Source organism: Castor canadensis, chromosome 10, assembly GCF_047511655.1.
Source record: "Castor canadensis chromosome 10, mCasCan1.hap1v2, whole genome shotgun sequence".
In the NCBI taxonomy this organism is placed as follows: Eukaryota; Metazoa; Chordata; class Mammalia; order Rodentia; family Castoridae; genus Castor; species Castor canadensis.
The window spans coordinates 144,194,882-144,211,683 of NC_133395.1; the positions used below are offsets into that span (position 1 = coordinate 144,194,882).

General features: G+C 45.3%; 1 protein-coding gene and 1 long non-coding RNA gene across 5 annotated transcripts in view; one reads left to right on the top strand and one right to left on the bottom strand.

Moving 5' to 3' along the window:
- The window catches only part of Ccdc174 (coiled-coil domain containing 174), a 20,172-nt gene extending 13,797 nt beyond the window's left edge, over window positions 1-6,375 (bottom strand). For 2 of the 4 annotated variants that reach the window (XM_074044486.1, XM_074044484.1), the window contains exons 1-4: window positions 6,226-6,344; window positions 5,665-6,087; window positions 3,940-4,044; window positions 3,219-3,319 (exon numbers count right to left, since the gene is read on the bottom strand). In XM_074044486.1, coding sequence (XP_073900587.1) covers window positions 3,219-3,319; window positions 3,940-4,044; window positions 5,665-5,757 — 299 coding nt within the window. In that variant the 5' untranslated portion in view covers window positions 5,758-6,087; window positions 6,226-6,344. Of the gene's footprint in view, window positions 1-3,218; window positions 3,320-3,939; window positions 4,045-5,664; window positions 6,088-6,225 lie in introns of all 4 variants that reach the window. The other 2 variants (XM_020175689.2, XM_020175688.2) reach the window with 1 other exon arrangement.
- On the top strand, window positions 6,286-16,120 carry LOC141411549 (uncharacterized). The gene is made up of 3 exons (XR_012436398.1): window positions 6,286-6,423; window positions 15,142-15,189; window positions 15,435-16,120. It is a non-coding gene; the product is annotated as an uncharacterized lncRNA (long non-coding RNA).
- The last annotated feature ends 682 nt before the right edge of the window (window positions 16,121-16,802 follow it).

Here is a 16,802-nt window from a genome sequence, read left to right on the forward strand (position 1 = left end):
TGGGTGCAGACAGCAGCAATAGCCAACAAAGGAATAACCAAGATCAGGGAGGAAGCCTGAGAAATGGCTGCTAGATTTGTAGAGAAGGCTATCATGTCCTTAGTGACTTTCAAGAACTATTTCTTCAGTCAAATATGAAAGACAGAATTCAGAGCACAAGGGTACAGGACGCTTGCCTGCAACCTGTGTGTGCCAGACACAGATCTCTCCTTCAACCCTCTACAGGGTGTCATGGCTCAGCAACAACCTCCCCATTTCACAGACTGAGAATCTTCATGAATAAGAAACTTGCCCAAAGCCTTACAACTCATGGGAGAAGCCTGAGATTGTTCTTGTCTGTCTGAGCCCAGGAGAGAGACAAACACCCTGCAGACTGTGTACAGTCTTGACTCCTCCCAAGTAGTGAGAACAAAGCACTACAGAAAAGTTACTGGACAGAAAAGCGTAACAAAGTGCAAGAAAAACGCTGATACACAGAGAATCTGATAATAAAAAGAGTACAGTAGTACCTTTTCACAAAATTAAAATTCTAAGAATAAGTTGCCTCAAAAGTGATTTTTTTTTTTAAAAGCCAGTCAGATTTAGCAATGGGAAAAAATGATTTTATCTTTAGGAAAAGTCTCAGGTCAAATGCTAAGAAAAACAAGTCCACAAGCTTGGCAACCAGTGTTTGCAGCTGCAGCATTATTGTGCAGTGTATCTAACAGCACGACTGCCACCATGACAGATGTGACAACTTGGGATTCTCTGAGCCCAGGGAGATACGGTTTTTTCTTTACAGAAGAATGCCAGCTAATAAACAGAATAAGAAGATAAAAAAGACTGACTGACAGAATCAGAAAACCATCACTCTGAAACCATCAAAACTTATCAGCAATGTCACATCATGACATGGAAGTGTGTTGGTGAACAGGGCATCCACACCGTCTCAAAGCTTCCCTCTTCAGGTTGCTATTAGCAAGAATTGGAGAAGGGTGCCTTCACAACGGAGAAGCCCTCCCTGACCAAGCAACCAAATTGCCATCACCAATAATGGTTCAAAGTGGCATTAGAAGCTTCTGGATATGACTGAACAGGACAGACACACCGCCTACATGGTATTCTTAACCAGAAACCTTAATGTGACTCTACTCAGTTGGGGACATTGTACAAACAATTGGTCTGGACCTTTCAAAAAGGTCAATAAGATAGCAGACAGCAAAAGGCAAGGGAATTGTAGATTAAAAGGGACTGTGTTAGTCAGACTTTTTATTATGTGATCAAATGCCTGACATAAACAACTTAATAGAGGAAGGATTTATTTTAGCTCATCGGTTCAGAGGGTTCAGTCCACTATAGCAGGGAGGGCGTGGTGGAGCAGAATGTTCAACTCATGGCAACCAAAAAGCAGAATGAAGACAGGAAGGGGCCAGAGCAAGAGAGGCCCTGCAAAGACACTCCTCAGTGGCCTACTTTTTCCAACCAGACCCCACTTCCTACAGTCCTACCACTCCCAATATTCGAAATTTTAATCCATCAGTGAGCTAGGTCAGAGCCCCAATGTCTCTGGAAACATCCTCTCAGACACACCCAGAGTTGTGGTTATACTGATCTCCTAGGCACCTCTCAATCAGATCAAGCTGATAATGAAGGGAGTAAAGATGTTTAATAACTAAATGCAAGATGTAATTTCTGAATCTTCAATATTTAAAAAACCTTGTATAGGATACAATTATATCAGTAAAATCTGAAATACAGATCACAGAAGAATGTTGAATTTCAGTGTTTGTCAGTGTTGTAATTGTTTAGGATAATTACCTTGTTCTTACAAGATATATGCTGTCCCTGTGTGCACGCATGCATGAGAGGGAGGAAAGGGAGGCAGGAAAGGAAAGCAAATGTGATAGTGCCTTAGTTGGTGAAGAATATTAGGATGTTTCTTGTACCCTTCTTTCAATTTTTCTGCTGAGTTGGAGGAAAAAGTTTTGGGTTTCTAAATGCTAATGTCAGACCACCTAGCCCAGAAACACACCATGGGGAGAATTCTTAGAAATTTGTTGATGGAGTTGGAGCGTAGCTCAGCAGTAGAACACTTGCCTAGCATGTGCAAGACCTGAGTTCTAGCCCCAGAAAATGAAAAATAAAAACTGCTGATAATATTAGTGTCTAACAAAGGCTCAAAGCAGGACTGCATCATCTTTTAAACTGAAACTGCTTGTCTTTTTACAAGACAACAGATACATATGCAGATGAGATTATTTTTAAGAGGACAGCAGACCCTCCATACCCACAGGTTCCACATCCCACTAAATGGGAAGCAAAGATATATAGAACTGGGTGTATTGGCCAATGCCTATAATCCCAGCACCAGGGAGGCGGAGGCAGAAGGACTACAAGTTTGAGGCAAGTCTGGGTAACATAATGAGACACTATCTAAAAAGAATAAACTTTTTTAAAAAGTCAGAAAAATGTCTATTTGTACCAAACATTAGTCATTATTTACTTAGCATTTGCATTGCACTAGGCATAACAAGAACCTAGAAAGGACTTGAAAGTACACAAGAGGGCTAGTAGAGTGGCTCAAGTGCTAGAGCACCTGCCTAGCAAGCATGAGGCCCAGAGTTCAAACCCCAGTACCCTACTCCCCACAAAAAGTATACACGATTGCACAGGTTACATGCAAATACTATGTCATTTTATAACAGGGACTTGAGCATCCTCAGATTTTAGTATCTACAGGAAAAAGGAAGGGTCCTGGAACCAAGCAATGCCACTCAGATATCAAGGCACAATTATATTTATATTTATGGAGTACTAGTTAGAAAGAGGACTGTACATCAAATTTGTACATCAAATGGCCAGGTGCAGTGACTCCCAACTGTAATCCCAGCTTCTCAGGAGGTAGAGAATGGGAGGATAGTGGTTCCAGGCCTGCTTAGGCAAAAAGTTAGTGTGACCCCCATATCAAAAACAAGCTAGGTAGGGTAGTGCACGCCTGTAATTCCAGCATCAGCAGTACAGGCAGGAGCACTACAGTTTAGGAATGCTGAGACATCATCCAGAAAATAACTAAAGCAAAAATGACAGAGGGTGTGTCTCAAGTGATAAGAGCACTTGCCTAGCAAGTTGGGGCCCTGAGTTCAAACTCCAATACTGCCAAAATATTTTCTTTTGTTAATCAAAAAGAGCAAAATGTGAACATCCATTACTTTGCTTGGGCAGTCTCAAAGTGACTGTACCTGGCTTTATCTAAGGTTCTCTGTTCCTCGACCTTCTGCTCAGCGTCCTTCTCATCTCGGTTTGAAACTCCTGCGTTCTGTTTGCTCCAAATACTCGGCTTCTGGAGAATAATTCAAAAGAACAAAAGAGAACCACCATGTGATTACAAAAATTTCTCTACCTGTACATCAAAAAGAGAGATCAGCAGATCACATGAATCATGGAAATAAATACATTTCTGACAACTAACCTATGTCTCACAGATTGATTGCACACGGCAAAGCTGCAGCTGAAAAATGTTGCACATTGTACAAAAAATTTCCTCATAAAGTGTATGAAGTTACTTCTGTCTTTTATCAGCTAATGATTATGACCTAATCTAAGACTCCAATGAAGATGTACATTATTACAGAGAATGAGTGATACAGATAGGAAATACAATGACCTATACAACTGAAAACCATTTACAATTCTTAAAGACCCTAATATTTTTTGCTGTATTACTGTTTATCTGTGTTTTGGTGCAGAGTAACTACACAATAATCTCCCATGAGAAAGTGAACAATCCAAAAGAAATACTAAAGAAGTAGTATACAATGCAATTTAAATAAGCTTATTGATTTATATTTTAATATTTAATACACTTCATGAAAATGTTCAACTACAAGACTGGGATTTTTTCCATGTGTGTTAATTCTCCCAGGTTTGGGATCAATGGAGATAACTGGATCTTATTTTTACCTTATTACTTGTCTTTGGTTTTCCCAAAACTCCAGAATCTTTTAGAAGTTTTTCTTGTTTGAATTCTTCTTGTTTTCGGAAGAGTTCGGCCTTAAGATCTACCAACTAGAATAAAACCAGTAAGTAAACAAAAATATTTTATTCAATTCTGACAGGTGCTTGGATTGCTAAATTATTATAATTCTCAAATCAGTATTTCAGCTTCCTCTCAATGGACACAAAATTCAATGTTTAAATGTAGACTCCAATACAAAATTAAACTAAGTCAAATTTCAGTCCAGTTCTATTGCAAATGTATTTCTACTCTGACTTTTAACACTGGGACTCTCCTCTGACAAAGTACACAGGTAGTCTGCATCCTTGGCCTCAGATTCAACAAACACTATGAAGCTCTGCTCTCTGAGGGGCTCTGCACATGCTTTTCATGCAGTGATCTCAATCATAACAATTTACTATGTCTACAAGGAAATGTTTTCATTCAGCACCTATCTGAGCACTAACTTTGTGCCTGGCACTTAACACTGAAGAGCAAGGTACAACTATGAATCAGACATACTCCCTGCCTCCAAGAGCTACAATGTATTACCAAGATAACTGTTAACAGCAACAAAGGTGGTAAGTGACTTTAGAATGGAAGAAATAGCATAGAAATTCAGATTATAGAGCATTTCCTGCTATCCACAGGGATCAGAGAAAGTTTTGAGCTGAGCTTCAAAACATAAGCGAACTTTCAACAGCTAGAAATACAGCAGATTTAGTAAATGATAAGTATAGATTCAAGTTGGAAACTCTAAATATAGCTGAATCACAGTTCAAGAATGGGAAAAAAGGCCCAAGTTTACGGAACAGAGCAGCTGGGCAAATACTTGCAACTATCCGTCAGCTCTATCAGTCACCACTAAATAATCAGAAAAAAAAGGGGGCGAGGTGTAGAGGGAGGCTTGAGAGTCTCCTCATACAGTCCAGGCTAGCCTCCAATGCTTGATCTTCCTGCCTTGACCTCCTGAGTGCTGTGTGCATCACTACATCTGACTTGACAATTTCCTTTCTAAGGATCCAGGTACAAATGCTTATAAGTACGGCATTGTAAATCAGATACACAACACTGAGTGACATTTATGGAAAAGTAAAAATACCAGAGTTCAATGGTTTGTATTTGGAAGAAATCAGTTTAGATGTAATCTTGGCAAGGATTTTAATAATGCAAAAGACAGCTTCATCCCAGGACCTAGGATTCTAAATTCTTAAAACAAATGATGCCTGTCATGGTGGCTCAACCCTATATAATGCTAGATAGGATCTTGGTTGGAAGCCAGTGTGGACAGAAGGTTCACCAGACCCCATTTCAACAAGTGGCTGTGCAAGATCACCCCCACCTCCAAGAAACCCTACCTCAAAAAATAACCAACACAAAAAGAGCTGGGAGTGGAGCAGGTCAACGACCCTGCTTAGTAAGTAGGAGGCCCTCAATTCAACACCCAGCACAGGAAAGGGAAAGAGAAAGGGAAGGAAAGGAAAAAGGGAGGGGAGGGGAGGAAGAAAGGAAGGGAGAAAGGGGGAATGGAGGAAGGAAAAGGAAAGGAAGGGAAGAAAAAAGAAAAGAAAAAACAATTTCTTTCAACAATTTCTGAAGTGTAAAACAAAGATGATCACAAACTCATCGACTCCCAGATGGCCATTACTGACATTTTGAACCCATCAGGACAGGCTGACTGTAATATTTACAGTGCTTGGTTCAAGCGAGCATAATAACGAATGCCAATTGTCGGCACTGGATCGGGAAAGGAACCGATGTCTTCCTCTGAACTCCTGCTGCATCCTCTGCGGCGAGCTCGTTCCGGGTCCTGCAACCTGCAGGCGCCGGGGCCCGAAAGCCTGACTCCGCCATCCGGGAACCGGGCGGTGGCGGTGCGGCCCTCACAGCTTCTACTGGGCCACCCGCGCTCGAGCCCTGGGATCGGGGCGGTCCTGGCGGCCTCGGGACCCTGGAGCCGGGGTCCCCGCCTCCCTCCAGCCCCCCGCTCCCACGGGGGCAGGCCGGCGGGGTCCGGCCCTGCCGGGAAGGAGGCCGGGCCGGCTGCGGCGGAGGCTCCAAGCCCGAAGACACCAGGTCCAGTTCCCGCGAGGGCTGAAGGCCGGCCGGGGTGCCTGTCAGAGGGCAAAGGCCCAGGTGAGGAACCTGACCAGGTCCAGGCACCTGGATGTTGAAACAGGGGAGGTCGGGATTCTTGTCTGACGAAGCCGAGGAGAACAGAGCCGGTAGTCTCATGCCATACCCACACTCACCGAGGAGGCCGTAACGTCCAAAGGCTTCTTCCTACGGTCCATGGTCGCGCCAGAGTGGCCCGTCCTAATGTCCACCCTCCCGCAACCCTCAGGCCCTCTAAGCCTGTCTGCGGCGCAACCGGAAGTGTTCTGGAGAGCGACGCTCAGCTTGCGAGCATTTGCGACCTGAGTTTACGACGTTGGCGCCATCTTAAGAAGGTCGGTACGCGATGCGTAGTGTTTGCCACCATTTGGGGAAGGTCAGGGTGTGTCAGGGGATGAAACTGTTACGATCATCTTAAAGAGGGCGGAAGACAAGAAGGGCTAGTGTTGGCGCCATATTGAGAAGGGCGGAATATGGCTTTCAGTGCAATGGACGCCATCTTGAGTAAGGAGAATCGGGTGGTGGAGAAGAGTGACGCCATCTTGGGGCGGATGAAGTAAACTGTGGCGTCTCATAGTGGAAAAAAAAAAAAAGCGGGTTACTAGAACAGGAAAATTACAGGTATTATTTGAAGACCTTGTGTTTGTCAGGCACTATTGCTCTTCACACGTTAGTTGATTCTTACAAAAGCCATGTGGGCTAAAGATTATGATGGTTAATCTTGGGAGAAATAATGGCTGACGTTAACGAACTGCGTATTCTGCACCGTTTTCACATAGTTAGGCTCGTAAGAACTTCTGGACTCCAGAAGCCGGCTTCCTTGGTTGGAATTGCTCTCGCACCTCTTTCTGTCTCTCTGAGCTTGGGCAAGGGCCTTAATTTTTCTGTGCCTCAGTTTCCAGAGGGAACTTGTTTCTACCTCAAGGGGTCTAATGAGGATTGCGTTAAACGGGTCTTAGTAAAAAGATTCATGACTCTGATAGATCCCCAAGATGTCTACCATCCAATGCGAGAGCCTACAAATATATTCTAATTTGTGCATTTATCTGCTGCCTTATATGGCAGTAGGGAATTTGCAGATGCGATTGAGCTAACTTTATGGAGATGGGGATATTACCTGGATTGTCCATGTGGGCCCAGTGTAATCATAGGGGTCCTTATAAGAGGAAAGTACAGTGGCAGTGAGAGAGACCAGAAGACGCTTACACTGCAGGTTCTGAGGCTGGGACCAGGTGCCAAGGGATGCTAGAAGACTTTGGGATCTGGAAAAGACAAAGGATCCTCTTCCAGAGCATCTAGGGGGATGCAGCATTGTTGAGTGATGACTTTTAGCTTTGTAAAGCTCTTCAGACTTCTTCCTCCAGAACTATAGGAAAATAAATTTGTGCTATTTTAAGTCGCTACAGCAGCAAGAGGAAACTGATACAAATGAAATAGCATTGATTGTGTTGTAACATTGACTTCATTGCAGCAGTGACATTTTAGTACGTCAGGAATGTATATAACTTTTTACATGGATTACTTTATTTCACCCTTACAAGAATCACAGCGGTAGAGCTATTATGCTCCTATTGTAGAGGTTACATGGCATGCCAAAAGTTTCCCAGCTTGCAAGTGATGCAGCCTAGAGTCAAAAAAAATCTCAAGATTTGAGTTCGTTATTTGCATGCTATTTACTTGTAGACAGGGGAACCAATGTGGACTGACTTCATCTAAGAATTCAAGAAGAGGATTTATATAGAACAAAGGTCAAACAGATACATTTGAATAGAACAAAGAGGGAAGAGGGAAAAGTAAGACAGCTTGGAAACCATGAACTTTGATTTCTTTACCCAGCTGAAATTTGGCAAGAAGGTCAGTCAGTGGTCTGTTCTGGGGCAGCAAAGAAGAAAATAATTTTTGTTGTTTATGGGTGTTCTAGAAGACTGTGAGACTTTGGCTTTCTCTGTAGAATGCTTGCTGGGGTCTTTAGTGGTCATCTCCATCTTAGTTGTGCAGGTTTCTACCATCACAGCACCCTTGTCAGATGTTTTAAGTGATGGTTGATGGACTTCATATACTTATATGAAATAGAACAAAGAAACTTCTTGCAAATGCTTTATGTGAGGCGGGGAGGGGGTTGAGGGGGAGAGAGGATGGGTGCTGGTGGCTCACACCTATAATCCTAGCTACTCAGGAGGCAGAGAACAGGAGGATTGAGGTTTGAAGCTGACCTGGGCAAATAGTTCACAAGATCATATCTTGAAAAACTTTTCACAAAAGTAGGGCTGGTGGAGTGGCTCAAGGTGAAGGCTCTGAGTTCAAGCCCCAGTGCAGCAAAAATGAGTGAATGAATGAATGAATGAAAAGAAGTTGTGAGAGGCACCCAGCTGATGAGAATTACCAACAAGCCGCTGAAATTTCCAGGAATAAGCCAGTGGGTCTCCTTTATTTCCCCAGAAGTTACCAGCATTGGCATCTGGGAAGCACAAAAAACCTAATCTGGCACTGGTCAGAATGCCAGTTCTGTTTCCTCAAATTCTCCTCTTCCTTTAAGGCTTTCTGAGTAGCTAAGTCTATCTGAAATTAGACTAAATACTTTAACAGAGGCTACAGCTCAGTGTGTTCTTCACCAGGCCATGTGCTCAGGCCAGTGACTCAGACATGCTCCTGGGTTTGCTGGAGAAGACAGGGAGGGACAAGGACTCCTTAGTCTGATGAGAGAGCCCAGGCTTTCCTCCCACCTATACCCCTTTAGTTACTTTAAGCTTATCCCATGTCCCTCTGAGTCTCAATTCTCTCACCACCTCTCACACAGGATCAAAAGATGGAAATGGTTTGCAAACTGAAATAGCTTGCACCATCACTTGCAGGCTTCAAAAGTTGTGCTCAGTGCCAGCCTCCTCCCAGCAGAAGGTACATGAGTGACAACAGTCCGTGTGATGACACCAGCATACTTTGCAGTGTTTTGAGCGCCACTTTGTCCTCACCCCTTCTGGGTCCCAAGGGAGTGGAACTGGGTGGGAGATGGAGTCTCTTCATATCTCTTATGGGCTGTTAATTGTCTACTGAATCTCCTACGTATTTTAAATAAATGGAGAGAGAGGTGACCTTCTGAAACGGACAGCAGCTATTTTCCCACAAGCACAGCCACCAAGTCACGCTATTATTTTTTAGTGGCCTGAGAGTGTTTTCCAATAGGAACACACCTAAGGACACAATTGCAGGCCAATACTGCTGTTGTGACGTTTTAATCGGTGGTGAAGCTGACAGGGTTCATGTAGTCCAGGGCTCCTTCTAGCATGTGAAAACCATTTTCTTCATATCCTGTTTCCTGAAATGAATGTGACCCTCTCCACGCACCCAGCCTACAGCACCTTAGCCATTCTGTTCCCTCTTCAAACCGCTGTCTCTGACAGTGAGTCACTCAGCGGGGATGAATGAGCTGAGCTCAATGTGTGCAAAAAAGATTAGGTCGGACCTAAGAAAACCAGGTTCTGAGCAAGGGCCCAGGATGAGGCAGAAGACATATGGAGGCCCATGTCTTGGATGATAAAGTAGCTAACCTTTGTTTAGATTAGGAAGCATCTGTGATTAGCATTATCTCATCAGATCCCTGCAGTAACCTCATCATTTTATCGATGAGGACACTGAAACTCAGAGAAGGTAAGTGACTTATCCAAGGTCACACAACTCATATTGGTACTAATATTTTAACCAGGACTGCCCAGCAGGAGAACTCACACTTTATTGCCTCACGGGATCTGAGCTTATATGAGCTTTGTATTGATCCACTCACTCATTCACTTCTGGGAAAAGGGGAAATTTTAGGCAGCTGGCCCCAGAGTATTTCTGCAGAAGGGACCGTTATTAAGTCATTGCAAACAGAGGCAATCAGGAGAATGGACACCATGAAGCCTGGCTAGTCAAGCCAGACTGGGCAAGAACCATTTGGCAGCCTGGTGAGGTGAGCCGAGTCCAGCTGAGCTGGCAAATCTGGATTGACAGGATGACTCCAGAGCAGGAGCACATGGCTTACTACCCATGCCCCAAACCTCCCAGGCCCCACCATACAAACAAACAGCTGGGAAGGGGACCATCTCATCCATACCATGAGATGTTGGCCTTACAGAGAGGGACATGAGAGACATTTCTCCTGAAGCCAAGTGAGAGACTCCAAAGAGGGGAGACAGAGATGAAGTCAGAGACCTGGCCGTGCCTGGGTTTGGTGTCTTGAAAGTGACCCAGAAGACCCCAAGAAATTGAGACAAGCAGAGAAACAACAGCAGTGGTTTCCTACATAATATATCACAGACTGGGGTCTTAAACAGCAGTAATTTATTGTCTTGTGGTTTTGGAGGCTGGAAGTCCAAGATCAAAATGTTGCAGACAGTGCTTCCTTTGGAGCCTTTAGAGAGACTCTTCCTTGTCTCTTCCAGCTCCTGGTGGTGATGGCAGACCTCAGTTTTCCTTGGCTTATAGACACAGCTTCCCAGTCCTCCGCATTCACCTGGTCTCCCAGAGTTGTCTTCACATGATTGTCTTATAAAGGCAGCAGTTACGTGAGATTGGGTCCTTTCCACTCTGGGAACATCATAACTTACCACATCTGTATATGTTTCCATATGATGTCACAGCCTGAGGTAGTGGGGCTTAGGATTTATTTATATATAAATTTTTTTTAGGAGAGTTGAGGGACACAATTGAACCCAGAACAGGCCCCAATACCAGTCTTGGGAAGGACCACTTGAGGCCCACAATGGCAGCTGGGAAGAGGAGACCTAAGATCCCCATCCCCAGAGAGCCACGGGTTATAAAGTGTCTGAGAAAAGTTGGGGTCTGTTGTCATTAAGAAATTACAGCAGTAAGTGGCCAGAGAGGCCGGCTGGGGGCAGAGATGGGACATGTCTGCCCCCATCCAGGTCAAGCGCTAGGAAGTGAACTCCCTTTCCAGACTGGTGAGTGCTGCTGCCCCTTTCCCAATAGTAAGCCCCTCTGCTGGTGTGGCAGTCAGCTTCCTGCCACTATAACAAACACCATAGATAATCAACTTACTTTGGCTCACAGTTTCAGAGAGTTTGGGTCATGGTCAGTTGGCTCTGTGGATTTTAACCTGCCTCAAAGACCTAACACCTTCCACTAGGCCCTGCCTTTTAAAGGTTCCCCTACTTCCTTATAACGCCACCCTGGGGAACAAGGCTTTAATATGTGGGCCTTTTGGAGACATTTCAGATCCAAGCCACACAAAGAGTGAGGAAACTAACTTTGGTTGAAGCTACTATGGGCCACAGGCACAAGTAAACAAGGTGACAAGGAGAGCACTCAAAATTGGGGAAGGCCATGTTGTTAAACAGGACTCACTGAGAAAGTTCTTGACCTGCAGGGGTTTGGATTTACATTCAAAGGTAGTACAGAGAGCTCCCATATGACTCTTAGCCAGTTTCTTCTGTTGTCAACATCTTACTACAGGATTCTGTCACAACTAAGAAGCCAACTTGGCTTCCTGCTCTCAATCAAATTCCACACTTTGTTGGCTATCACATGTTTATCCCAGTGTCGTTCATCCAGGATACCATGTTATATTTAATTGTCACGTCCCCTTCATCTCCTCTAGTCAGTAAGAGTTCTCAGATTGTGTTAGTCAGTTTTCTATTGCTGTGACAAAATACCTATAAGGAGGAAGATGTATTTTGGCTCACTGTGTCCAAGGTCTTAGTCCATGGTCACTTGGCTGCATTGTTTGGGGGCCTATGGCAAGGTAGCTTATTGTAGTAGAAGTACATGGTGAAGCAAAGATACTTGCCTCATGGTGACCTGGAAGCAAAGAGAGACAGGAGGGGCGAGGTCCCAATAACTCCTTTAAGGGCACACCCCCAATGACCTCACTTCTCCCATTGGGAAGGTCCCACTGCTTAAAGGATCTGCCTCCAATAGCTCCACAGGCTGGGGATCAAGTCATTCATACATGGGCCTTTGAGGCCATTCAAGACCCAGACTATAACACAGAATTCCTGTTTCTGATGACCTTGACGGTTTTCAGCAGTGCCAACCTGTGTGCGTGCGTGTGTGTGTGTGTGTGTGTGTGTGAAATGCCCTCTAATTTGGATCTGTCTGATGTTTTTTCTGAGTTTGAATGGAATTCGGGGTTTTCAGAAGGAACACCTTGGGGTGGAGTGGAGTCTTCATCTCGCCTTGTCAGGGGTACGTGCTATTGAGGTGACTTAAGGATGGTCACTTTCACTGCCTTACTTGAGGTAGTTATTGCAACATTGCTCCACCATAAAGTTACCCCTCATACCTACTCTTAGGTGGTGCTTTATGTATTTAAAAATTTTTAGTTTTAATCAGCAAATAATAAACACATATACCTTGAGGTACAATGTGATGTTTTGATATCTTTTTACAGTGTGGGGTGATTGCATCAGACTAATTAACAAATCATCACATCACAGACTTCTATTTTTGTGCTTAAACACTTAAAATCTACTCATCTAGCAATTTTGAAATAGAAATGCTTTCTTGTCTATGATGACCACCACTCTGTGCAGCAGATCACAGGAGATTCTTCCTCCTGTCTAACTGAAATTTTGTGCTCTTCCACCAACATCTCCCCATCCCCCTGCCCCCAGTTTCTGGTAACCACCATTCTCCTCTTTGCTTCTGTGAACTCAATCTTTTGTGATTCCACATATGATGGAGAGTATGTGGTATGTCTTTCTGTGCCTGGCTTATTTCACTTAGCCTAGTGCCCTCCACATTCATCTGTGTTGTCACAAATGACAGGGGATTCTTCCCCTCCCCCTGCGCCATTTAAGGCTGACTACTCCATTGTGTATAGGTACACATTTTTCTCATCTGTGCATCTGTTGATGGACAGCTAGGCTGCCTCTGTGTCGTAGCTATTGTGAATAGCGAAGCAGTGAACAACAGAAAAGTCTATAGCCATAAATGTCTACATCAAAAAATAAGAGACATTTGAAATAAACAACCTAACATTTTACCTTGAGGAACTAGAAGAAAAGAAAAGAACGAGTAAAGCCCAAATCAGTACACGGAAGGAATAATAAAGATCAGAGTGCTTGAAGGATTTTGGCTCATTTAATTTTCACAAGAACTTAATGGGTGTGTCCCCATTTTGCAGGTGTGGATGGAGGCTCGGGAGGTCTGTTGCCCCATCCCCGGAGGCCACGGGGGGTTGCTTACCTTGCACTCCACTGCTCCTCACAGGGACAGTGCTCCTGGGCCATGTCTCCTGTCCCCTGCATCCTCCCTGTTGTCCCCATTCACACATCCAGAGGCAGGCCTAATCAAGTCCCTCTGAGATGAGGCCCCACTTGAGAGAAGGATGCCCAAGTTACATTCCTTTCTGCAGACAGTTCAGACCCGAGGTCGGGCTATTATTGCAGATGCCTTGATGCCCACTTTCATTTCCTGCCTGTCTAGATGGACACAGATAGAGAGCTAGGGCGTCAGGGTTGGGGGGCTGTGCTTCTCACAGAGGCATATCAGGAGAGGGCAGAAAGCTGCAGGGAAGAGGGTGTCCATGACTAGGGACCATGAGTTTGGCACGAAGGGATCTAGGGTGGTGATCTTAAAGGGGGAATAAGGGCTTACCAGTCCCTGCAGTCTTCTGGGGCAAGGGAGAAGAGAGAGGAAGATTGCCAAGACTGGCAGCCTCAAAATAACAAGACTTGACTATTCCCTGTGTCACATATCCACGAATTTATGTGTCCAATGCACACCTTATAAATACCAGCGGGACCTGGGAATAGGGCCAGGAGCTCTTCTTGTGACATTTGATCCTCACCACAACCTGTGAGGCATTCTGTGCCTATCTTACAGATGACACAGAAGCTGGGAGGAAAGCGACTCATAGCTGGTAGTAGAAACCAATTCAAAACCAGGGTGTCCAACTGCACACTCTGCTCTTTCCACCTTTTATTCAGTCAATGCATACTTTTAACTCCTCTCGCAGGTCCTGGCCATTGTGCTAGGTACTGGAGAAACAGAATGCTTGTCCTCATGTGCCTCATATTCCAGAGCCCTCCCTGACACACATAAGACACACATAAGGTGACCTGGATGTTGTATCATCACGACAAAACCATGATGGCAACATGGTGTGGTCATGGGGTGTGGGGGGGGGGTGGGAGTCAGGGCTTAATACAGACTGCAACTGGGATGGCATCTCAGAGGAGGTCACCTCTGAGCCATAAGTGGATAGTTGGAAAAACAAGGAGAAACAAACTTAAGAATTGAATAGCCGGTACAAAAGTCCTGAGGTCAGAAAGGTGCCAGAAGTGAGCAAGAGAGGGGTGGAGTTGTTACTGGAGCCACTGAGGGTCCAGGACGAGGTCTCCAAAATGGAGGAGGCCTCCATCCAGCCTTGGGTACTGAGTTCATGATGGTGTCACAGCGAAAGACTTCTAGGACACATCAAGGTAGAGGCCAAGAAAGTTTATTAGTAAAGCAACACACAGAAGGATAGTACACAGCCCAGACATGGGTGTGGGCACATCTGATAACACGGATGATGCCTGTTCTAATATCAGAACTGTTTTTATGGTGAAAAAGTAGATTTGGAATTTGCCTTAGGATAAGTGCTCCCTTTTGTTCTGACATCTGGTACATTTGATCATTCTCGCTGTTACACTGTTTTATCAATTGGGCCCAGAGATTTCAAGGTTGGTCCGCTTATTAAATTTGGGTCACTATGACATAGATGTCCAAGCATCCCTTTAAACCAAGGATGGGTCCTGCCAGATGATCCTTTCAGGACAGGTGTCCATCCTCGAGATAAGTGTTTTCCTTTGTAGATACTTTTATACCTAGAGGAGTCATTTTCTCAGGATAAGTGTCTTTCTCTAAGATATCTTTGCTCAGTTTCTAGAGTGTACCATTTGAGCAGGTGGGCAAGGTTGGGGGGACAGCTGCTGTTGTCCCCAACTCCTTTTTAAATGTGTACTAAGTGTTGCAGCCTATTGCAGGAGTGTCAGGTTTAAAACAAAGAAGAAAGCACCCATGTGCTTTTACTCTAGCCATTTGTTAATACTGTGTTTGCCTCTGAATTCCAGCTGCCGCTTCCCATGCCTCATCGTCCCCGATCTACCCTGCCTCAGGAGGTAAGGTGTGCTTGGTGGGCCTTATGGATCAAGGTACGGGATGGGAATTTCTCCAGAGTATGAGGGCAGCCATGGGGGGCTTTAACAGGATGATGAGACTGTCCCTTCTCTCCAGGTGCCCATATTTTGGAGCAGGGAGGCTCCTCTTCACAGCTATTGCCATTTGGGGGCGGCAGAATTCCTTGTTGGGGGGCTGTCCTGTGCCCTGTAGGATGTTTAGCAGCACCCCGGCTTCTCTCCTCTAGATGCCAGAAGCGTCTCCCCACCAACCCCAGATTGTACCAACCAAAAACATTCCCGACATTACCCAATGGCCCCCGCCTTGAACAACAGGTATCTACACTTTACTTCTGATCTCCATAGGGGAGCAAGAAGCTAGGGCCTGTTCCCTCAAGCAGCTCCCCTTTCTCGAAGCCCTTAGCTCCCCTCACAGGCCAGGGAGGGACATGGAAGGTTGCCCGGGACATATAAGAAGCTGCCCTATAGCGGGTGTGTGTGCTATTCCTGCCCACATGTCACATGCTCTGGGGAAAGTGCTCAGGGCAATAGCTCCAGCCTGACCAGGGGACCAGGAAGCATGTTCCTGCAGCTAGAGAATGACATGGCTTTGCGGGCATCCAGCATGGCCTCTGCACCAGGAGCTAAGCATTCACTTATGTGGCCCACTGAGTGCTCATAACACACAGCAAATGGCATCAATTCCCCTCTGCTGAGACCCATCTGTACCATGAGCCAGTGGTCAGAGCAGGGGCATGGGTCTCAGGTGACAGCACACAGGAGAAGGCAAAGTCCCCCTGGCCACCACGTGAGGCAGACACATGTAGCTAATGGCTGTGGGTTGTCACCAGTGTTCACCTCCTTTCTGATTTTTTACTTGGGAATTGCAACAGTTTGAAATGTGTCCCCTGAAGGTCCATGTGTTGGAGTCTTAGTCCCCCAGTGCATATGCTAATGGTATTTGGAAGGTGGGGCCTTTGGGAGGCAATCAGGGTTAGAGGAGGGTGGGGCCCCATGGGGCATTAGTGGTTTTATAAGAGGAAGAGGCCAGAGCCAGCAGGCTGCTGTCTCCCATTGATGCCCTCTGCAGTGTTATGATGCAGCTCGATGCCCTCACCAGGTGCCACTGCCTCCAGAGCTGTGAGCCAAATAAGCCTCTATTCTTATAAATTACCCAATCTGAAGCGTTGTTACAGCAACAGAAAACAGACTAACACAGAGAATCAGCCTCTTGGATATCACATACTCATTCCAGGTGTGGCTGCCCCACCTCAGGGTTAGCATGTGACCCTGATTGGAGACTCCTTTGGTCACTGTGCCTACTTGGTCAGAGTAAGTCTCAAGATTTCTGCTGAGGCAGCTGGGGCAGGGATGACTGCTGTCAGTAGCCATGTTTTGACTCTGAGGGAAAACTTATCTGTAAACAGAGCCAACTCGGAGGACGTGGAGAAGACAGATAGGTGATCTGTTTGATTCCTGCATCTAACCACTCTGGCGGTCACACACTTATGCCCTTGAGCTTTCTCATCCCACAAATCAACAATTTCCCGTTTTCTGTCACTGGCAACCAGAAGAGTACTGAGTAACTGAACATCTTTCCCCTCAGCCCAGAGGTA